The sequence below is a fragment of the Antrostomus carolinensis genome, unplaced genomic scaffold (genome assembly GCF_000700745.2).
Source record: "Antrostomus carolinensis isolate BGI_N321 unplaced genomic scaffold, ASM70074v2 scaffold1009, whole genome shotgun sequence".
NCBI classification, from domain to species: domain Eukaryota; kingdom Metazoa; phylum Chordata; class Aves; order Caprimulgiformes; family Caprimulgidae; genus Antrostomus; species Antrostomus carolinensis.
Window position 1 is genome coordinate 3461 of NW_010339002.1, and position 24089 is coordinate 27549.

At 35.6% G+C, this 24089-nt stretch overlaps 1 protein-coding gene across 2 annotated transcripts in view; it reads right to left on the reverse strand.

Moving 5' to 3' along the window:
* Nucleotides 1–664: 664 nt before the first annotated feature.
* Nucleotides 665–24089, reverse strand: part of DMXL1 (Dmx like 1) — a 67030-nt gene continuing 43605 nt past the window's right edge. Inside the window, exons 29-44 of one of the 2 annotated variants that reach the window (XM_010175674.2) lie at nucleotides 18688–18866; nucleotides 17551–17690; nucleotides 17142–17227; nucleotides 15082–15283; nucleotides 14356–14473; nucleotides 13050–13112; nucleotides 11429–11515; nucleotides 10637–10758; nucleotides 10384–10525; nucleotides 5661–5721; nucleotides 4977–5104; nucleotides 4706–4798; nucleotides 4159–4250; nucleotides 3134–3186; nucleotides 1295–1512; nucleotides 665–889 (exon numbers count right to left, since the gene is read on the reverse strand). In XM_010175674.2, coding sequence (XP_010173976.1) covers nucleotides 665–889; nucleotides 1295–1512; nucleotides 3134–3186; nucleotides 4159–4250; nucleotides 4706–4798; nucleotides 4977–5104; nucleotides 5661–5721; nucleotides 10384–10525; nucleotides 10637–10758; nucleotides 11429–11515; nucleotides 13050–13112; nucleotides 14356–14473; nucleotides 15082–15283; nucleotides 17142–17227; nucleotides 17551–17690; nucleotides 18688–18866 — 2009 coding nt within the window. Of the gene's footprint in view, nucleotides 890–1294; nucleotides 1513–3133; nucleotides 3187–4158; nucleotides 4251–4705; nucleotides 4799–4976; nucleotides 5105–5660; nucleotides 5722–10383; nucleotides 10526–10636; nucleotides 10759–11428; nucleotides 11516–13049; nucleotides 13113–14351; nucleotides 14474–15081; nucleotides 15284–17141; nucleotides 17228–17550; nucleotides 17691–18687; nucleotides 18867–24089 lie in introns of both variants that reach the window. The other variant, XM_010175675.2, reaches the window with a different exon arrangement.

Consider the following 24089-nt stretch of genomic DNA (forward strand, 5'->3'; position numbering starts at 1 on the left):
CAAGTTACAGAACATCTTTCAGTTTCTTGTACCCTAGATAGAAGGAAGGAGATCAGGCAAGTTAGAGAGGTAAACAGCCTGGATTCCAGGAATGGAGACAGACAGTGGCTCGCTATATGAACACTTGCATGGCCAGGAGTATCTACTCATACAGGCTTTGTTTCTCTTCTACACATAGGTATACATTTCTATTTGTGGCTGACTAAACAAGTTGAGAAGAGAGACAGCTATGGTTGCCACAGTGAAAGTAACACTACCTAAGGTTTCCATCTGGACAGACCTGCTTTGAGAAGGTGGCCAGGTGTTGTATATAAGCAAAGGCCATGCCCTGATATTATGCTCCAGATGGGAGTCTAACTACCTCAAAAGGAAGAGTAAACCAATTCAACAACATCCTAATAATATTTTAAGTATGTAATTCGGCGTCATGTATAGCTTTTATTTTAGGCAATGATCAAAAGATGAAGGACCTTGTTAATCTTTAAGGCATCAGTGCATCAGGGACTAGAAGTTCCAGGTAATAAATATGGGTGGCAGGTGGGGGAAGGGGGCACACCTTTGTGGCACAAGACATCATTGTGCATCTGCTTTGTTGGATAGTTCCAGGAAAAGTATTTTCAGGGGTGGCAGGAGGGGAATGTTACACACTGTTCTGAAAAAAATGTTAGATCATAAATTTCACATCATTTTTTAACACATCATTTAAAGGGCTGAATCTATCAGGCAAGATTCTCATCTTTACTGTTCCATCAGCACCACAGGAGAATATGTGATTTGCTGGTCCTGTCTCAATTTGCATGACTCCTGTCCCAATGTTTCTGAAGAGAGACTGTCGAGCATGCTCATTGATGAAAGTGTGAAGAAGATTAAATGTAGACAGACTCCATACCTGAAAAAGCACCAAAATCTCTTATAAGGATAATTACCATGGTCTTAAAATTCATCAGTAATAAGTCATGGAGAAACTGGGCTACATTTTGCATTCATTTTTCTCACACTAACTGCAAAAGAAGATATATGTAGCAACCTGTAGTGACACAGCTATAGAATATTAATATCCATTTTCTATAATAAGGAATATATATGAGGACTAAGGTAAGACTAACTAAAAAGAAGATGGCAAGGTAAGACTAAAATTTCATCATTTAATTAGTAAATGTCTAAAGTCAGAGTTGAGAACAAATGCAGAACATATGACATATCTGATTATTCTACACCTATACAAAATTCTTTTTGAATTTACACATTATCACCATCTTCATTCTCTGCTCCCTTCCCTATCCCTCATTAATACCTTTATGTTGCCTTCAGCAGATCCTGTGACAAAATACTCTTCTGTAGGATCAACAGCAATTGCTTTCACTGGAGAATCATGACTCTGGAGTAACTGTTGCTGCTGTTTCTGGCGAAGATCAATTATACATGTAAAGCCTTTTCTGCCTCCAGATATTAACAGCTGATGTTTCGGAGCATACGCTAGTACAGTTGCTCCACTATCATGACAAATAAAAGCTGAAAGCCAAAGCAAAGTAATTTAAATGAACACACAGTGCTAACTTCAGTTTCACAGTACTAACTTCAATCTTCCATGAACCTCTAATGGTTCAAGACAGTAGCAACAGTGGCTTTAATGCTGTAATCCAACTGACCACAAACAGTCCATTTATTGCAGTACCATATATAGGTAAGCCCAGGTTCACATCAGACATCCTGAAGTTACAACCTGTACAAAAAACCGTAACTTCTATCCTTTTCCTATCCCTGTGTTATCACAAACTATTAAGCTTTGATCAGAAACAGATTCTTTTCAAACTCTAACGCTTGTTATTTTAAGGCATATGTTTTCTGTAAGAAATGTCCTCCTAAATTACTTGCCCAAATATCTTGTAAGATTCTGCTGGTTATTTACTTTTAATTTGCTGCTTTTCACATCTGTTTGGAAATGTCTGCCCCCCCCCAAATAAGTGGAAGTAGTAAATTAAGATTCCAGTAACAAAGCTCAGTATGTCCAACACTAGACACTATGAATCCTAACATTGTACTTGTAGTTCAAAGGGGTTCTCTAAATTTAGGTTTAGAAATCCCAAGTGTCTCACACAAACACACTTAAGTATTCACCATACTTCAGTTACAAGGAGTTCACAACTCTATAAGCCTAATTCTCTATTTCAGACATTGAAATATATTTCTTTTCCACTGCAACAAAAAATTATTAATAAAGTTAATGAAACACCCATAAATATTTATTATATCTGAAAAAGCATACTTACAGGAGTAATTCTTCTAAAGCATTTTTTTAATACTGTGCATAGATTTCTATACATGCACACATACACACAAAGAAAGCACTTAAAACACTCCACAGTATTTGGCATAATACATAGAATAAAAATGCCATAGAACTGGACAGTCTTTGAAAGCAAAAATGCACTACTTCACAAATATAGCAGTTAACTTCATCTTTTAGTTCAACTCTGAAAATTACTACAAAATTATGAGATCTTATTTGTACATCTGCTTGTTCAATGTATTCATACATTCATTCATTCAACTCTCATATTATCCAAACAGATAGCATATCTGCAAGTGTCCAATGCTATCTTTATAGTGCCATTATTGGGTCTAACACTTAATTGATAAATTTGGAGTGGAGCCTTTCTGATTTGTAAGTACAGACACGGACACAGAAACTCTGAACTGAAGGGTGTGGATGCATATCCTTCAAATATATATCTCATAACTGTGCTAAAAATTGTAGTTTTGACAGTTATAGCTATAGTCTTCTCAACATGCTAGTCACTACAAGCAGGAGCTGCTCACAATCTTTTAAAAAGGAACAGAAATTACAGATGTCTGGCTGTCAGGTGTTGTACTTGTGGTGCAAAGATACAAGGTATGCAAAGGTGTGATACAAAGATACAAGGTGCTCATGTCCATGAAGCAAATCATTTATATATAGCACACAAAAATTTCGCAAGAATCTGTTTTTATATTCCTGCTTGTCTAACCACAGATCAGTGAAAAATGTTTTACTGCTAATATTAAAATTACTTCCCACAATTCCATAAAGACAGATACACACATATACATTTTTTACTGTGATCAAGTATTTTGCTGGTTGTATTTTACTTACCATGCACCAAGCTATTTGTAGGCGAAACCAAAGTATCCCAAAGACAAATATTTCTGTAGAAAAAAATATGGTTTAATTCAGCATCAAATATTCTAAAGTATTTTGAACATTTTAAAAGTTATCTGAACCTTAGAAAGATTGTTTCAGGCATAAAAGCACTGTAAACAGACTTCCAATGATTACTTTTGAGCAGATCCCAAACTACTTTCATAGTTACACATATACTGCAAGAACGAGCCCTCTACAAAATCATTCTATGACTGGTTGTTCTCATAAAGGATTCATATTGAGATTACAATATTTTGTAGTTGAATTTACCTGAATGTTATCATTTTTTGCTATTTCTTGATCAAAATTTACTTAAGAAAGCAATGATTAGGATTTGTCTGTCATACAGTAAGAAATTAAATGTGAAATTAAGAGCTATGTATAACTCTCTATGTCTATAAAAATAATTTAAGACAGGTTCATATGAATAGAGTATTTCTGTTGGAAGGGACCTATGATGATCATCTAGTCCGACTCCCTGACCCCTTCAGGGCTGACCGAGAGTTAAAGCATGCTACTAAGGGCATTGTCCAAGTGCCTCTTGAATAGTGACAGGCATGGAGCATTGACCACCTCTCCAGTAAGCCTGTTCCCATGTTTGACTATCTGCTCCATAAAGAAATGCTTCCTAATTCCCAGTTTAAACCTCCTATGGCACAGCTTTGAACCATTCCCACATGTCCTGTTACTGGATCCCAGGAAGAAGACATTAGCACCTCCCTGTCCGCTTCCTCTCCTGATACAGAACATGAATAGAGGATTTGTGCTTCCCTATGGAACCTCCTATAACAAGCACATGGAATTCAGCTGCTAACATTCCTTCTCTCCCTTTCCCACAAAGAAAGACAGAGAGCAGAATTATGCATGTTGCTTTTTAACTGCTTAAGGAGAATCATCAAAAAAACAGAGAAATGGGAAGGGAAGGAGAAAAAACATGGCACCACCCCATTTTTATGCATTATCACAGCAGTTCTTACCTGTTGTCAGAAGACAATCCTGCTGTGGCTATCAAAGATGATGAACTGATGAAAACAAAGTCATTGGCTGTTTTGTTATGACACTGCCATGTCTGAAAAATTGCAGTTTAGAAATTACTAATTAAAAAGATTTTGTGTAAGCATCAGATCTTAAAGTTCCTCAAGAAGGTAAGCTGTTCCAAAAACAATTTAAAGAACACAGAATATAAAGGTACTTCTGATACTCTTTAATTCTTCATGGAAATACACTTTCCAGTCCCGTGTTATCAACAATTAATTAACAATTGACACTTATTAACAGGTCTCCAAGAACATTGAAGTTATTTCAGATCTAACATTGCATTTTCTACTCTCCAACATAGCAAGTATGATTAGAATTTAAGAACTTGTCCGTCATACAGATCACAGGATGGCAACAATATATTATCAGATCTTGATAAATACTGGTTATCAGCACAATCCCTGCCCTCCCCTAACTATTCCAAAGCAGGAAGGCAATAAGAGCACAACACAAGTTTATGGAAGCAAATTTAGTTTTCAAGCTTACCAAATATGGTTTAGGTGAAGTTCCAGTAAGTGGACAACATTTCCAATTTGTTTGATATAAACTTATATATCCATCAGCATCAACAATTCCAAACTGAAAAAGATATTAAATGTAAATACATATGCATGTATTACAGAGAAATTAACCACAACTCAGATAAACTACTTAATATTTGAAAAATGTGATGCTTCTGATAATTTACAATTATATGAGAGGGGGAGTGAGAGAGGGGAAGGGAAGAGGGTAAGAACAGAAGCATTCTGTCAGTTACCTTATTTCCTTGGTAACTGAATCTCATTCGAGTTACCCTTGAGTTGCCACTAGACCGAAAACACGTGATTTGCTGTGCATGACCCCATTCAAACATTCTTACACTGCCGTCTTGAGCACCTGTCAGGTCTGTAACAGAAAATATTTACATGACTTTCACAGGTGGTGTAGCATTTGAGAAGGAAGGTGCTTCCAAAATTTTAAGAAATCTCACACCAGCTCACAACATCCTCAAAATAACTATGCCACAATACGTGCCATAATATCTGGCATACTGCAGGAGTAGTGGGTACCACTGAAAGCTAAACTCATGCTATTCAAACCTTACTGAACTGTACTTATTCATTATTTAAGAACTGTAATTAGATGGTACTGAAATATGAAGCTATTTAATTGGAGATAATAATGTATCTTTTTCCTAATATAATTAATCCAAGTCAGAAAAAAAAAATAGAGTACTTTTTGCTATGAAAAAATCATAGTTTCTAAAAGCTATTCTGCATTCCCCAGTATTATTTTTCTTGAAAATTAAAAAATAGTTTCAGTACAATAGGGCTTACAAGCAACTTTAAAACACCTAATAGATTGCTGTGCTAGTATAAAATAGCAGCATACTAAAAACCAGGGCCAATAAGTAAATACATAATTTTTAGGTAACGTTTTTCTTTAACAAAACTGAACTTACAATATGGTAATGTTGGATGAGAAGCCATTCTTCTGACATTATTAATAGCCTTCTTGAGCATCTGTTCAATATACAAAGTAACAGAAAATAATTAAACAATACTCTGAACAAAAAGTTACTGAACTAGAGTACTCAGTGAACACAGCGTTGTTTCCTATCAAAATTCATACAGAAAGCAAGTAATGGGTTTAGAAATTCAGATAGAAGCCAGTTTCTTCCAAGACTAGTGTAGGTGTTAACACTTTTGTAGCTTTATACATCTAGGTAAATATAAACTTTTTGTTTCAGAGATTTATGGATCCAAATACAAACACTCCTTAGACTGCAGTCTTACCTCTTTTCTTGCCAATTCCTTTCTGATTCCATTAAATTTATTGGAATATTCCTGAATATTGTAAGATAAGCAAGAGAGGGGCAGAAGCATGTAAAGAAAGAGGTAAACAAACTTTAACAGAAGTAAAGAATAGGAAGGAATATATTTATTTTCAAGTCTAGTGTATTTATTGTCATTGATTTAAAAGTGATTATTTGTGGCCATCCATAATAAGCAATATACCTAGCAAATGGTAAATTAAAAATTCTTCAAAAGCATTTATACTTTTGCACATACAGATCCAATGGTTTTTCGGTAGCCCTTTTGTTGCTAAAGTAAACTTTGCTTTGAGCAAGGTAAATTACCAAGCATACTGTTTTTCTTAGTTGATTAATTCCTAACTGGGAAGAGTTCAATATATGAAGAGGTCTGGAGATATCAGGCAATTAAAATAAAAATCCCATCTAATTAAATCATAATTCCACTCACAACCTAAAAGAAATAGTAAGGATTTTTAATCAGGGAAATGCATCTGTATTTTTTTTGCATGTCTCTTCCCTTCTTTTCTTTCTATTAATGGACATCAAAGTTAAGTTTTCGTTCCTTTATTTCTGTTAGTTCTCCTCAAAAGCTACTTTGAGGACTGTCTTTCCTCAGAAAATTGTTGGATTTAGCTCGTTCATGCACGTATTATTTACCTGAACATTTGAGAGAGAAGAGGGCTTAAGTTTATAAACATGTTAACTTTAAAACGTAACAAAAGGAAAAGTTTATTGCCAGAGCACTCACTTTCAACACAGGAGCTTACCACTTACTACACATCAGTAACAAGCTGGCACTGAACTACCTTCATGCAATCATTCAGGTTGGAAAAGACTTTTAAGATCAAGTCCTACTTTGACTTTCAACTGCTATAATTTTGTACTGCATTTTACCCCTGCTTTGTCACTGAAATGGTAGATAGCAAATCAAGTATTTTAAGTATGCTATTCTCCCCTGGCCTCTGATGATACCAGGGTGTCAACTGGAAGGAGGTATAAATTACAAAGTTTTTACTTGCTTCATACTACTAAATATGATCCAAAGACTTGAAAAGTGATGTTCTCCAAATTTTCAGTTTGCAAACAAAAAAAGAGGAAAAACAGTTGGAAATGAAATAATTTATTTTCTTGCTAAAATTTCCTGTGGTATGGATTAGTGGAGTAACTGCAATCCTCTTGATTACATTTTGGAAGCAGATTTAGATCTTTCAGTTCTCAAAGCTTTAGTATTCGTTGAAGAGAAAGCCTTATACCTATATAGCCTCTTGGCTACCCAAGTTTATTTCAAAACACTTCCCTGAAGATAAAAAATAAGATCTTCAAATATATATTTTCCTTTTTTTCTGTAAGTACTTTAAATGACAAGGAAAAAAGCTGAATGTTTTGGTAAAACATTGGTGTAATAAAACAATATACATATTACAAGGTTTAGGACAAGACAACAGAGGATGATACTCTTCAAACATTGGTGCATATACCAATCAGTAAATAACTGCAACACTTTGCTCTCTAAACTTACATCTTTTCTCTACGTGTAAGTGAAAGAACAATTATTCATGCTCATTCTACTTCTTCACCAAAATTACAGGCTGTGTTTAGTTCTACAGCTACTAAATTCTATCCAGTCAATGGAAATCATTTTCCTTCATTCAACAAGTAAGCATGCATCATGATCTCCTAATGGCTACTGGATTATGCTTTGGAAAAATGCAAGCTTACAGAAATGTGCTTTTGAAAGACTACGCTAATGTAAGTATCTGGTGCAGTGTTCTCTGGGATTGAGAGGTCAAATGTCATTATCAAGTGCAAATACTTCCATTATCAATGTAACTGATATTCTATACTGCTAGCCCTCAGTTTCCCCTTAACAACAGCTGATGGCTAGAGCACCGATTGCTTGTTGGGGAGGTGTGCACTTTGGGCCTAATAAATAAGACTGAAGAATAAAAAAACTTAAAATCCGACACACCAGTTATTAAACTGGTAAATATTGGTGTTACTCATACTGGCTTGGAAGACAAGCTGTTGAACATTACCTGAGTTTCAAAGCTGACAGTATGCACTATTTACTTCAGTACTCTCTTAGAAGCACCTCCTGTAAGAACTGTGTACTGAAGGATCTGTTGGTGAGCCTCCTTACTTACCTTGTATGAGCTGCTCAACAGGAAACAGTGGAGTAACAGAAAAACCTCAGAGCTAAGAAAACATTGTTAACTGCCTGAGTCCAATAGTTTCCCTTGTTGATGGAAGTGAAGCAAAGACAAGAAGACTGAAAAGCCAGTAACGATGAAGAGCAGTGAACTGTATCTACTAAATGGGCTGCAAATGGTAGAAAAATAAAGATGGGAACAAGGATCAAAAGCAGTATCTGAAGGAACAAGGTAAGAAAGAGTGGAAACAGATTTTGGTCAAGCTGGTTTTCCTCCAGATTTGAGTCCTTTCTCAGGAACAGTATTTCCTCCCACGAATCCCTGTATCTTCCTTCATCTACTTTATCCTTCATTCAGTGCCTTTGTCTCCCCTCTCTAGAGGGCAGATGTCACCATGTTCTGTGGTTGGTTCTCTGCCACAGTCAAACAGTATGGCAAACAAAATACAGGTCCAAAGTTTTACAGCAAATGCATTCAACATAAGTATAGCCATTTCATTAGGTAAGGAAGTTTTACTACATATAAAATAGAAAGTAATGTAAAAATAGTTTACATTAATAAAGTATGCAATTACATTTTTGAGAAATACATAGACACATACAGTCTATACATACATGTATACAGATAAAAATGGAAGTGAGAGGAGAAAGTGGCAAAGGCATTCAAAGAATACTTGCAGAAGAGACCCTAGTTGCAAAACTGGCAACTAGGATCAGTAGTTCCTAAATATAAGAAAGAGGTGTAGGTACTGCCACAATACCCACTTCTATGTGTGGCTAACATATTTGTAATAATGCTTATTCCTTATTTACTCTTCCTAATCTAAATTATTTTCAAAAATCAACTACAGTGAATTAACATACGGTTCTTTCACTTTGCCACCACTTATGGACTTGTTCTGAGCTGTTAAATGCCACACAGTGCAGCCAAGTCACAAGGCATAATGCATTCAGTTATCCAGGAAAACGATATCTATGTGCAGATAGGCTGAGATATGTGTGTCTTTTATGACCATTTCAGTCCAGTTAAGAGGCTCCAAATAAGCATCTCCCAGCTAACTAATCAACAAATCTCTATTATTAGAGAGCATCTATGCTGCACAACAACTAAGGTAAGTATGTCAATGGCCAGACTAAAATTATCATTTGATCTGTATTAAACTTGGGCTAATAGCTTTTTGCTTAGGGTCAGGCTTCATTTCAGACACAGAATATATTTCTAAAAGCAAGAGCTACCTCTGTGGAAGTATCACTTCTATGTTAAAAAGGATCAATTTGCTCATGTGGACATAGTCACACTTTACTGGGTGTCCCTCACTCTAGTGTATTTCAGAAGTGCCAAACAGTGAAACTGTCTCCTCTAAAACATCATCTTTAGAAGTGAGATATTTAATCATGCTAATTTAAGCAGAGCAAAAGAAGACAGAGCTGACAATAGCTTTGTAGATAAAATCAGACATCAGCATGACCTGCAGTTCAAACTACACATGGTGTTTATAGTTGGTCCTATTTCTGCAGTCCTGCCTAACTCATTTTTCTTATGAAACCAAGAACCCTCATTTTTCCCAAATTTAAACTGCTCATTTTCTAGAGTTTAATACATTTCATTTGAAGCCTCCATTCTGCCAGTGAAATCTGCTTTAGGAGTTCATTTGCTGACTTTCTGTAACACAGGCTCATACTAATACACAGTGCAGTACAATCATACTTTGTACTAGAGCAGAAGTTGGTAATTACTTTTAAATAAAAACTGGAATAGTCTGGAACTCAGAATGAAACTTAAGATTACGCTTAAAATAAAAGCTACCTCAGTGTTTCACACAAATATTTCTACCCAATCTTTACAAATTTATATCCTGAAATCTCCAGAATATATGCTTTTTAGATACAGCATTTAGCTTCGAGTCATTAAAGAACAATTTAAGTTGCAACTTCTTACCTGAACCCTGATTCTTTATTTTTAAACAATGTACCTTAAAAGTAAAGAAAGCATATATGGCTTGACTAAAAACTTTCCTTACTTAGTTGGTATATCTTAAATTCTGTGCAGTACTTTAACATATTAATCAGATGATTATAAAAAATTCCAGCTCACCTTGATTACACAGAAAAGCTCCATTTACTTACACACTAATCATAAAATACAACTAGCAACACTAAATAGACAAAAGGAGGCAAGTAGAGAGAGTACATAAGGCTAATATTTGACAAGCAACTTACCACAGATGCACCTCTGCCAGTTTGTGTACTACCAAGCCAAGGCATATTGATAGGTGTGCCGGGATTACTATGAGTATAAGGAGTGGTTCCCTGAACATTTACCAGATCATCACGAGCATGTATAACTAAGAAATCATCAGCCCTACAAATGAAAACATTATAAGTTAGATTCCAAACAACATTAAATACCATGCTTTGCTACACACATTTTTTACACAGTCAAGCTGTGATATTAGAAACATAGAAAGTATACCCTTTATTTTCTATTTCCACATCATCATCAACCCAGGTATAGATTTGTGTAGCTAAAATGGCAGAAACATCTAATTCTTGAATGTCATGACTCGATGCTATTGCAATGCAGTTCCGATTTGCCTGGAAAAAAAGTAACACACACAAAGGCAGATGCAAAAGGAAAACTCAAAAAGATGTTTTTTTTTTCTTTGTCGCTGGTTATGGTACAGTTGTTCACAAAAACATCTTCTCAATCAAATCACAAAACTCAAACATTTATGTCTATAAATCTATATACTTAAACTGTCTAAGCTTGACATTTCCTTTTTAAAAGATTATCTGCATCTGAGATAGCATCACACTTTATTTGTATTTTGAATCTCTCTCAAGATGTTCTAGTTTCTCCTTGCTTTCCTCAGAGGATAAACAAGAGGTTTACTGCAGTGCTTGCAACCAAGCTCCCCTCCTCCACTTCTTAAGGCTTAAATGGTTAAACAGGAGAAGAAAAGATGGCTTCCCTGTTGTCTTTGACAGAGAAGGAAAGAGTACTCCTACACACAAGCATAAAGAAAAAGCAAAGGCCACCTCTCCCTTCTCTCAATCCATTGCACAATAGAAAAAAAAAGACCATTTGTAGTAGAACTGTTATGAAAAGATAATTATGAAGTGTTTTAGAGAAGGGAGCAATGAGAGTTCAAGCTGTAGTAAGACGGCTGGCAAAGGATAGCTCACCAATTAACAATGGAACCGGTACCTGTTTGTCAGGTGCAGGTACAACACATGTAGGTGATCCTACCTCCTTTATACTCACCTTATTGACTGCAAAAGCAGTAATGATGTCAGACTCTTTATGGATTATTCTTGCCTTGCCTCCTGGGTATCCCAAATCTGTTTCTGTCTGTATTTAAAAAGTAAAGTATATTTAAATGCAAAGTTCTATGCAACACTGCTTTTTATGGGAAGTACAGAGACAAAACACCGGTACGTATGAGGTTTCATGTATTTTCTTCTTGATTGTGACTCTAAAAAAATATGGCAAATATAACCTTAATAATTATGGTAAAGCTGTTCCATGTGTAATAATCTAGTTTCCCACTACTATGTTAAGACTACCAAAGCAATACAGAAAGCGTAACCTGTCAAAGAAGTCACAGTACTGTGTTCATTCTCAAGTTTTTCAGAATGCTGAAAACCAGCGAGGCTACATGCATACTTGGGAGTGTTGATAACATAAAATTAAGTCTTGATGTTTTGCTATTAAAAAAGTTTGCTTAGTTTTTCATGCTCTTAGCAAACAATTTTTACAACTGAAAGTGATAAAATAGTCCAAAAGAAGGTGCAGACAAGATCCTGAGCAGGATAAATTTGAACTTTGTCAGCTTATCTACACATCATTCTCCACAACTAAATAAACTGGGAATCCTGCACATTCCAGTACCACAAATTTTTACTGTCATGTTTTCTTTCTTCTCCCCCCTCCCCCCTCCCTTAATGTGATGTAATATTGTATTTAAATCCTGTTTGCCTTTTTGTATTTTAGAAATACACCCAAGTATATGCCAGCACACAACAAAATTCTAAACTCTACCAACACTGTAATACTCCTCTTCAAACTGCACAAAACTGCACTGATGAACATACAAAAACATCATCTGCATTGCACGGTGAAAAAAACCCACAAGAAATGCAGCTTATTTTTCCCCCATTCTGTTCCAATTACCTATTTGCTCATACTGCTTTATTGCATAATTTAAAACAACCAGGTAGCCCAAGGACATCACAGGGTATTCTCATTTCTGTCTTCTCACCAGTTTTGTTAAAAAAAAAAACCAAAAAAAACCCAACAACAAACAACCAAACAAAAAAAAACCCCAAACAAACCCTGAAGGATACAGTATTTGTCTGCATTTCTAGGCATAGTATTATACCTTTTTAGTTTCTTTCAAGAAAGTTGCTATAAAGTTGTATGTGTTCATTTGCTACCATCTTAAAACTAAAGCTCAGCAAAAGTTTTGGTAGCAAACTACTATCATGCTAAAACTGCTCTAACTTCAGTTAACCACCTTCCCTTGTAGGCCACTATTCCGACCATTTCATACTGGTGAAAGGTCCTGTATGTACTATGTCCCACAGCACTGCTGAGTTTTTGTCACTCGGGCAAATCTCAGCCTCAGCTCTTCACCTGGCATAGCTATGGAATTTGATAATACATACTGTTCTTAATTGGTTGTTTAATCCAGCTTTCTAAAATACATGTAGTTTCAGATAGGCTCTATAACAAGACTAATTTAACTCCATCTCTTGCAGAACTGAACTTTTAAGTTTATTTGCTATGCCAACAAAGATTTTTAAGGGAGATCAGCACCATTTCAAACAGGAAATATTTCATAATTATGTAAGGTCTAACCAGTTTGAGCATTACTACTGGGTACCTTATTGATGATGGGCTCCTCCACCACAGAGTTTTTCATGGTTTCATTGTGCTCCTCTAATGACTTCACCAAGGAAAGAACAACCACAGAACAAAGAATATAGATAAGACATAACATGCAAGGTATCAAGGAAATCCTTAATTCCTTGTTGTTTACCCCAACGCAGAACAACTGAAACACAACAGCATGTTTGCACACACACATATGTATTTTATGTAGTAACAGTAATTATCAAATTCTAAACTCTATATTCAGTACAGAAGACACTGATTTACCTGTTCTGTACTGTAACAGCACCTTGTCTATCTCAAAAGTCAAATTTCTTGGAACATATGCGATCTCCACTGGCATTTTATCAGTAACAAGGGGATACAAAATAAATGCTGTGTAAGGCTGTCAATGATCCTACTTTGAAACATATAGAACACATCTAAAATATTCCAAATTACCTTTCCATACAGCACAGCAACATGGCTGTATTAACATAATACACAATCAGAAAGTGCATCTTCAAAGGACAAGACAAGATGAACAATTTTGCTTTTAACTGCAGTCTGTACTGAACAAAATTAGACACAAATACTCAAACAAGCTAATATTCTAGTTGTGACAAGACAAAGATTAGCTCATACTGCTGCTATGGCTTTACTAGTCATGAATCCTCTTTTTCTCCTGCACATTTAATTTGCTTGGATCTGCTTCTTTCTACTATGTTTCTGCTACTCCATAGTTTTTCTACAATACAAGTGATTCTAAAAATTATTGGGAGTAGGGGCAAATAGCAAAGAAAAGGAGTAACTAAAGAGGGAGAAAAAAACCCCAAACCCCATTATAGAACTATAATTTTAAAACATTTAACTGAATCTGGAACCTAGAATCCAGCTAGACACTGGGACAAGTTATTGTTTCTTATTGAAACTGAATCATAACATGACAGAAACCAGTCGATAAACCCAGGATGACTATGGTAGGGACAAACTTTTAGAGCTCTGACTGATTAGGTTACTGTTTTCAATCTTTGAAATGCTGAAGTTTGTCATTCTTTTGACGCAGCTTTTATACTCATATTAACAAAGTTGGCTGACTGTAGCAGGTGTTAGATGTCAGTCTACAGTCAAAGAATGATTATTTTTTTTTCAATGAAACAATGGATACAGATTTTTAATATGAAATACTGTAGATTTAGAGTCATAGCCAAGTATGTTATCCATTCATGCTCTAGAAAATACATAAGCCAGCCAAATAACTTAGTAAAAGCTCACAGATTGACTTGCAACATTTTATGCCTTTTATATACCATACCAACCTCGTTTAGGCATCGCTTCTTTGTAAAAATGTTTCTGATAAACGTTTCCTGGACTTGTTCCTGTTTAACCAAGTACTGCCAGAGCCTCTTCACAGATAGTGCAGCCTGACTATTAGATCTACAGAACAAAGTTAAAACAGAATTTACATCATGCTCACACTTACAAGGGACTGCTATACCTTATATTCTAAATCAAACAGAGAAGAAACGCTGAAGCAAAACTACAGCTCTTTAAACACTGTACAAGACCTATTTGGAAGCATTTTGGTACCATCTTCCTGACAAACCTATGCATGAGAGGAGGTGCAAAAGGAAGAAGGAAAAGAACATCTAGCATTTTCACCTCCTATCTTGCGACAAGTGAGAAAAATCTCTTTAAGAGATTACACAACAATGAGGTCAGCATACAGATTATGTATTAGTCCACCTCATTCTTTACAACATGGATCATTTCTGTTTATTGCTAATGAATGCTTCTATCACCCAGACAATGAAGGATAACACTTCCTGCTAAGGAACACATAATGATCCATTTTCCTCATCTTGCTTTGGACCACAGATGCATGAATTCTGATGTGCACCCACAATTTCACAACAGATTAGAGTAAATCTAGGAACTGGCATTATATAGTTATTGAAGTTATGGTCTGTTCACTTGCATTAAAAACATAATGTTTGATGCATATTAAAGATATTATAATCGGTGTTTACAGAAATTAGACTCACCTGAATGGAGTGTTTGTAGGCTCAAGTAAAGTTTTATGGCGAAGCAATGCAGGACCAGCAGCTAGGGCATCTTCAGAAGCATGAACTGAAATATAATGTTGAGGTGGACCCCCATATAGCTCAAGACGTCGGAGAAGAACTTGTTCCCAGCGCTGCAGCGTTTTCAAAACTGCATGGCATATTGGGGAGCTAACTGGAAGCTCTAGAAAGACAAGTAAACAATAATAAAAAACCTTCCTTCTCCATTATAAACTCTACAAAGATAATTCCACAGCTGCAAGCTGAAGTGTATTTCAAGCATCTCCAAAAGTAAGCTTTACTCAAACCTCAAATTGATATTTGCAAGTATTAAAAGATGAACAGCTTTGTGCTATCATCACTAAATACAGGAACAAATTTCTTCAGTGCTGACAGAATAATATCATGGAACAGATCCTCCCGGAAGCTATTGTCAAAGCATATGGATGACAGGCAGGCGATGAGATAAAGCCAACATGGCTTCACAAAGGGCAAACCATGCCTGACTAATCTTGTGGCATTCTATGCTGTACTAACAGCACTGGTGGGCAAGGGAAGAGGAACTGATGTCCTCTGCTTTTGACTTCTGTAAAGCCTTTGTGCCACACAACATCCTTACCTCTAAATTTGAGCAATAAGGATTTGATGGATGGATTATTTGATGGATAAGGACTTGGCTGAATGGTTGCATCCAGAGTGTTGCAGACAATGTCTGAATGTCCAAATGGAGATCAGCAAGAAGTGGTGCTCCTAAGGCGTGCCTACTGGGATTGGTACTGTTTAGTATCACTGATTACCACAGACAATGGTAGTGAGTGCGCACTTGGCAAGTTTACAGATAACATCAAGATTAGCAGTGCATATGCTAGAGGGTCAGGATGCCATCCAAAGGGACCCTGACAGGCTTAAGGAGTGGACCCATACAAACCTCATGAAGTTCAACAAGAAGTGCAAGGTCCTGCACCTGGGTCAGGGCAATCACCAGTATCAATACAGATTGAGTGATGAATGGATTGAGAGCAGCCCTGCAGAGAAGAACTTTGGGATACTGGTGGATGACATTAGCCAGAAATGCACACTTGCAGCCCATCACATCCTGGACTAAAGGATAAAGCATAAAAAGAAGGGTGGCTGGCAGGTCGAGGGAGGTGATTTTCTCCCTCTGATTCATTCTTATGAGACACCACCTGGAGTACTGCATCCAGCTCTGGGGCCCCCAGCACCAGCAGGATGGTGTTACAGCAGGTAACCTGTTACAGCAGGTCCAGAGGAAGGCCACAGAAACAGTCAGAGGAATAGAACACCTCTCTTATGAAGAAAAGCTGAGAGTTGGTGTTGTTCAGCCTGGAGAAGAGGAGCTCTTGGGAGACCTTATAGCAGCCTTTCAGTACTTAAAAGGGACTTACAGGAAAGATAAAGACTTTTAACAAGGCCTGTAGCTACAGTACAAGGAGTAATGGTTATAAACTAAAAGAAAGTAGATTTAGATCAGCTATAAGGAAGAACTTTCTTACAATGAGGATGGTGTGACACTGGAACAGGTTGCCCATAGAAGTTGTAGATGCCCCATCCCTGGAAGTGTTCAAGGTCAGGTCAGATGGAGCTTTGAGCAACATGATCTAGTGAAAGATGTCCCTGACTACAACAGAGGTATGGACCTAGATTATCTTTACAGATCCCTTCCAACCCAAACCATTCCATGATCCTATGAAACAAGGAGTAGGAATGATGTAAATTGAAACTACAAAAAACTATAGGGTTTCCACCAATAAATATCATAAACATTCTTATATGGCTAAGAGTCAAAGAAAAAACTAAGTATGAAGAGACTTCTGCTAACTACTAAGCATTCCTTCTCACCCACCATGTTCTTTCATAAACATATCTGTATGATAAACAGTATCAGAACAATTATTCCTAGATCATAGAAAAATTAAGAACTTCTGAATTAAAAATAAAATTACAACATACTTATTATTCAATACATTACTAATTTTAAATGTGGTTATTAAATATGAAAAGACAACTCTGCTGCTTATTACCTGAAAGATCATGTCCAGCCAAAGGGTAGAAAATCTTCAAATTGTGAAGTACGAGCTGAACCATTGCCAATCTCATCAGTGACCAACTAACAAGAAAGCACTAGTAAGTCATTTACTAATAGGAAAATAATTTTTTCTCACTTATTCACAATTAGGATTCCAACTTAGAGCTTTAAATCCCCATTACAAACTGAGAAACTACAAACAGTATTTTAGAATATTATAGATACTTTGAATTCAAAAGTCACTCTACCATATTAAAAAGTAAAATAATCAATGTGAAAAATTAACTACTAAGTCTAGATAATGCACTGTCATGAAATATCAAGTAACTGCTGTATTATATAAAAAGGCCAGAAATTCAAGCCTAGCCATTGCAGAACATCTTGCATTCTAAAGAGTTACTTACCTGTATGAATTTGAATTAGAATGCTCTTGATTATGTGAATTTGATGCGAACACATCTTCATCAGTATCTTCATCATCTTCAACACTTTCCTGACTCTCTTCTGAATCATATTCCACTCTACTTTGCGATGGAAGGAAAGGCTAAAAATTTAAACAGTATTCCTTGAATATCTTCTAGTCAATATCTAGTTTAAATTTATCTTTTTAAAAAATAGATCATTATAATATTTAATTCTTTTTATAAAAATGTAGTCGTATAATCTTAATTTAGTAACATTTGGAGTTTGCACCTTATGAAAAGGTTAACTGTCCAGGAGTATTGCATACTTTAACAGCTTAACCATTTTTTATATTACTCAAAATTCTAATGCTGAAAATGAAAATACTAACAGTTTTCCAATTCTTGTTTTGCTTTACTTTCATGTCAGATACATTAAACCACATGTAGGACAGACAAGATTGGTTTTTGTCACAGAGAAGCTAAAACCACCAGTGTATTTTCTCTCTAGTTCTTCCAAGGGCTCAGAGGACAAGACAATCCTATCCCTTCCCTACAGAGTTATATTTAAGATAAGCCCACCATCAGTGCCTCACTGTGTTATTCAGTATTTACAATTTATTTTTTGTCCTTGCTCCTAAAATACTTCTTACATATTTATCATGCTGATATGGCTAGTATTTTATATATAAATGTGTAAATGTGCCATACAACTCCATACAATCATGTAACTTTCTACAAAGAAAGATGTGCCACAGCAGACTTGACAGAAGGCAATTTGATTTCTACTAAGTATACATATTCATTTCCCCAATTTAAAATAGATGATAAAAAGCGTCTCACATTTTCTTGTTCAGGTTGTTCGTAATTACTTATACATTTTGTACTCTGAAACTGTAAAAATCAATGTTTTGTTCATATCCTTATCTGAAAACAAATTCATTTGCTAACAACAGGTAAGAAAGCTGTTTCAAAAATAGCTACAGGCAGCATTTTAGAAAAAACGATATAGGATTAATAAAAATAAGCAGCTTCTACCACTCATCTAAATTGATACCTAGAATAAAGACTAAGAAGAAAAAAAATTACCATTGCAGAAGCGATAGAAGATATTTGACTGTCATAATAGCAAAAAATTACCTTTGCAATGAAATAATCCCAGATGCTAAGTTCAGGAGGAATAAATCTTTCCTTATCAGATGGGGATTCTTGGTCTACCAATGGCAAGGCAGGCGACTGAGAACTTTCCTTTGGAGAGATTTTTGATGAAAACCTGTAACGTTTTTGCTGTTTCTCTCCATCACCTATAAAGGAAGAAAATACAGTAAGCTGCTTTAAATTGTCTGCTCCACCTCCCTACTGCTTTTAATAAATTAATTCAAAATAGAAACTAAAAGTCTTCCTCATTACAAGTTTTCAGAATTTTATCTTAACTTCTCTAGCAAATAAGCATAGAGAATGTTAGTCCTCAAATACGCAAAACAAATACATAAATAGAACTCCAGAAGGGGAAAATCCACACCCCCCCCCACCCCCCAAATAATACAGAATAGCAGAGTAAACCCATAACTGCATTAGAAGCTTTCTTCCTATAACAAAGGTAAAAAAATACTGTTGCTCAAGCAGCAATACTGCAAAAACACAAATTACTTTAATAAGCACTAATGAATAGTGACTATTCTTGGTTTTCACTACAATCCAAGAGTCTTGTCTTTCAGAATACATAGTGCAAATATCTAAGTTTGCCATTCCTACCCCAAGTTTTAATTTCATGTCTCCTTCCAAAGGATGTCTGTACTTTTTTCTAAACAGTACAATTCTGATAAATCCTTATGTCCTGACAATATATTTCTTCAGCAAATATAAAATATCCCATTTTAACTAATACAATCCTACATATACCTTATAAAAAAGGGAAGAAGTAATTATTTGTAACACTACTCTAACTTCGAGGAGTTGAGGGGTCCCCTCATTTCCCCTGACATTGTCTTTTTTCAGAAGTGTCTACAATAGATTTATCTGAATTACATACAATTATTCTTGATGATTTCGGTACTCAAGGAAACAGCTTCCAAGCTATCAGAAACATCTCGATGCAATTATATCACAAATGAATGAACAAACAAGCCTCATTTCAGATCCCTTTTTTTATTGTCAATCAAGAAGTATCAGCTTCACAAATATGAAAACGTAATGGCTTACTTAAAAAGAGGCTCACATAACCATCGGATAACCTGAAAGCATTCCAGTTCTTGGTGGGTAAACTGTACTTCTATATAGCCTTTCTCTTAGTAGCGGAGGAATAATACTGATCATTACTGTTCCTGAGCAGTAAGTTAGTGGTCTGGCTCTCCAGAACACTTCTGAAGTGGAAGGGACAAGGGAGAAAGAGAATTGTACTTGGAGAATTGATACAACACGGTGACTTTCATTCATTTCCTATTACAGACAAAAGAGACTTGAACCTATTTCCTACTTGATTGTAAAATTTGTTTTTTATTTTCAAGTAGATACATGTAATGCATGGAGAGTAGTTTCTATAGTGAAACAACTGAACTGGTTCAAGACTTAGGTAAAACAAAGTTAAAACATTGAGATAAAAAAAGGAGTCAATTTTTTTAACTGCCTTTCGAAGTCCCCAAAACTTTCAACACCTATTTAAATGAGTAGTGAACTTTTACTTTTTTCTTAAGCATTTCAAAATCTCCATTTTGGGGTTTGAAAGCTATGACACCACTCAAAAGAATCACAGAACACACTTACATTCCACCCTACTCCACTTTTCTTTAAGTGCAACAAAAAGCAATTGGGGAAAGAAGAGCATAGAAAAAATTTTTTGTTGTTTCTTGTTTAATTTAGTGGTTTATTGTTTTACATAGAGCAATAATGAGACTGGGCAGCTAGTCATAAAAGATCTCATTCAAACACCTCTCAAGAAAAGGGGAATATGGGTTGCCTTATGATTCGAGTCTTTGGCTGATGTAACAGCAGTAATAGGCTCCAAGAAAGCAAATCTGCAGGCTAAAAGAGCTGATAGATATCCCCAGCCCTGAGTTCAAGCACCAGCCTACTGGGCCAGACTGGTTGGAAGCATGAAGTAATATGAACATCACAAATGCAAGTAAAGTGCTTTATTGTTTTAACTTTCCTTATTCCCTTCTGCAGCCACGGGACCACAAAACTGAATTCCACTGAAACTTCCAAAATTACTTGCTCCTATTAATAATGCTGGGGATGGCACAAAGAGTCAGCAACCCTAAGTACGCCTGGGGTGAACTACCACAAAGAAGTATTTCCTATACCCTTATTTTTTTTGAAAAGTTTTATCTACAGGAGACTTTTGAGTCTATCTTGACAGATGCTCGAAAGACTATTTTGTTAAAATTCTTACAGGTATTCCAATTATTTGAAAACAGAAGGTCTAACAGTTTGGACAAAAAAAACCCCAGTGCTCATTTAAGAACAGTTACATTGCACATATGAGACTTACATGCTCATAACACAAACTGAGCCAACTGCAAACCCTGAGGGAGGTAAGATTTAAGTTGATTTCTTAAAAAAATCCTTTGGGGTTTTTTATACCTCACTTTAAAAAAAAAAAAAAATTATAAATGGGCAAATTCTATGTATTCTCACAGTGGCTGAAGGCATTTTTTCATAATTTATGGTCATTTTTGGACCAGAAAAAACATGTTATTCCAAGGATTTTCAAAAACATATTTGACCACATATGAAGATGACCATTACCACTAGAAGTAGCTGAACTATAAAATAATTTATGTATAGAATCTAATAAAAGCTGAAGACTGCATCTCATCTTTCATCTTGAAAATATCTTGAGGTATTTTAGCAGTCTGTGTTGCACTGCTACACTGTATCATAATTGGGGGGGGGGGTTAGGGATTTTTTTTAGGGATATTAGGTTTTTAGGGATAATATTTGAAATCCACTTACCTGTACTAAAAGTTGCAAATATAAGAGCTGCAGTACAATGCATTTTAATTTCATTATTTAAAGCTCATCAGCTAAGAAAGAGCATGCACATGCATCACTGTATGAATTTTTAGCAATGGCTTAAAAAAACCCAAAAGAAATTCACTAGGCATAAAATAAGGAACATATGTTGCATGATACAGAAATAAACAAGTATAAGCTTGCAGGTTGTTTTTCTAAGCAGAATTCAAAAAGCTAATGTTTTACTTCAAAACTTTTTTTCTATTCTTTTGGATCATTCTTTGTATTCTTAATAATACTGCAGGCTAGCCATTGGAAACAAAATATCAACATTTAAGCCAAATGAAAGTACAATTATCTAAGTGGTTTAAAATACATACTACTAACAACAATTTCTTTTTTGCATTCTAAAAATCTGTAAGTAAATTAACAAATTCATTAAAAACTGACTTTGTCATTTGGGATTTCAGATCACCAATTATATTCACTTTCAGATTTCTCATATAATTCTTGTTAAAACTCTTTTACATGTTTTTTGCATTCAAAACATTTAACTTCAGTCCCATTTTACTTGTAAGAGAAATGTAAAATTCATGCTATTTTCCAAGAATAGTGGAATATTTCAGACAAGGAAAATGCTTCTATTTCTGCCAAGATCTAACACATGCAATGATATTCAAAAGACTTGTTGTCCACATCATCCCCCTTCCACCTTCCCAGGAAGGGCTTAAAAGCAGATCTCTTTCCATTTCCCAAAAAACTAAAATGCAAGTCAGAGTTACTGTGTTTTACTGAAGACTGTGTGCAGACATGAATCATCAAATCTTCATTAAGAGATGTAAAATTATGAAGTCATCCTCTTTCAAAAGTATTACCCTTGATTGCAGGCATCAACAAGTATCAGCACTGCTGAAGCCCAGCACAGAGTGGAATGACAGAGACATGACAAAGAAATACCAATTTTGAATCACACTTTGAATCATTTTAGTAAGCATAAAGCCCTGCATAGATTTCTGTAAGTCTCTGGTAAGCTATGAAAGCCAACAAGGACAGCAGCCTGGTGAAAGTCTACACTGCTGGTTGTTCCAACTTCAAACCTAAAAAGAATGTGTATTTTGCAACGTTACAAATACTTAAGTTTTCAAGATTATATTCTGCTTACTCACAGACAACAGCTTATGTGGCCAAGGCGATGAATTTAATGAATTATCACTCAACTGTAGCAACCACAATTAAGTTCTGCAAGCTGCAGTTTGATTAATATATGTACACAAGACTGTAGATTGTTTGTTGTATTTATGAACCATTTAATGAGTAATGACTCACTGAAAAACTCAAAGCAAGTATATATTAAACTCTCAGATATTTCTGAAGACATTATATACATTGTGGGCATTTCAATAAATGGTGAATGGAAACCCCTCAAAAACATCAGATAACCACGATTACATACTTAGAGGTATACACAAACTCTGTTGATATACCCTGTTGTGACCATATAAGACCATCTTTTGGTCTTGTTCTGACCATCTTTTGGCTTCTTCTACTGAGCCAAAATAACTCTATCATTCACAGTGCAAAAACTTCAAGTCAAACTTCTAATATGTTTTAATGGCTGACTCAACCAAGAATAAGACTAATAGTGAGAGGATGAAGACTTTAACATAGACTAGAAAGGTCACACAAGTAATTAAGTACTTAGTGCTACAAAGTATCGTAAGAAAACAAGCTAAGCATTGCAGTGTCTAATTCTGAGCTAGAATTCAAGGCAGTTATTCTCACAGTGATGTCAAAGTTTCCATTACTAACAAGATCACAGGGAATTCTGCATTAAAAAGGAACAGTTTGGCATGGCTGTTGTAGGCCCTCACACAAGCTGGAAGGCTTTAAAACTTGAGGAATCTGTATCCTTTTATCTATTTTGAGATTGAGCCATTTCTGGAGATAAAGTCTAAAAATGAAACCTTTTTACTGTTGTTTCTGATTTGCTGTTGAAATTGAATAGCAAATAGACAGCACTATTGGATCTAGTCCAATGCACTACTAAAGCAATTTACATTTTTGTTGTTGTTTTGTTTTAGATTCTGCATGAAATCTACTTCATGGTAGGTACAGCAAGCAAATAAATGCAAGAGTTCTAAGGGTTTGTTTTTTCAAATGCCTAAGCAAAACTTGGCCAAACAATAAATTCACCTTCTGTTTAGATCTCTGTTACTTTAAGTCAGACATTATAAAATCTGTAATGGCATTATGTTTTCTAGGAGGTCATGAATAATGGTTTATGAAGAGCAAGCAGAAGCTACAAATTAATTCAGAAGGTCTGTATTGGGTTCGCATGGCAAGGTTTTGGTGGTGGGGGGCGATATGGGGTTGGCTTCTGTGAGAAGCCAACCCAACACAGCCAATGCCAGCTGGCTACAAGATGGACCCACCGCTGGCCAAGGCCGAGCCCATCAGTAACGCCTCTGTGATAACAGCATTAAGAAAAACGGGAAGAGAAAAAAAAGCTGCACACTTGGCAGCCAGAGAGGATTGAGGAGATGTGAGAAAAACAACTCTGCAGACACCAAGGTCAGTGAAGAAGGAGG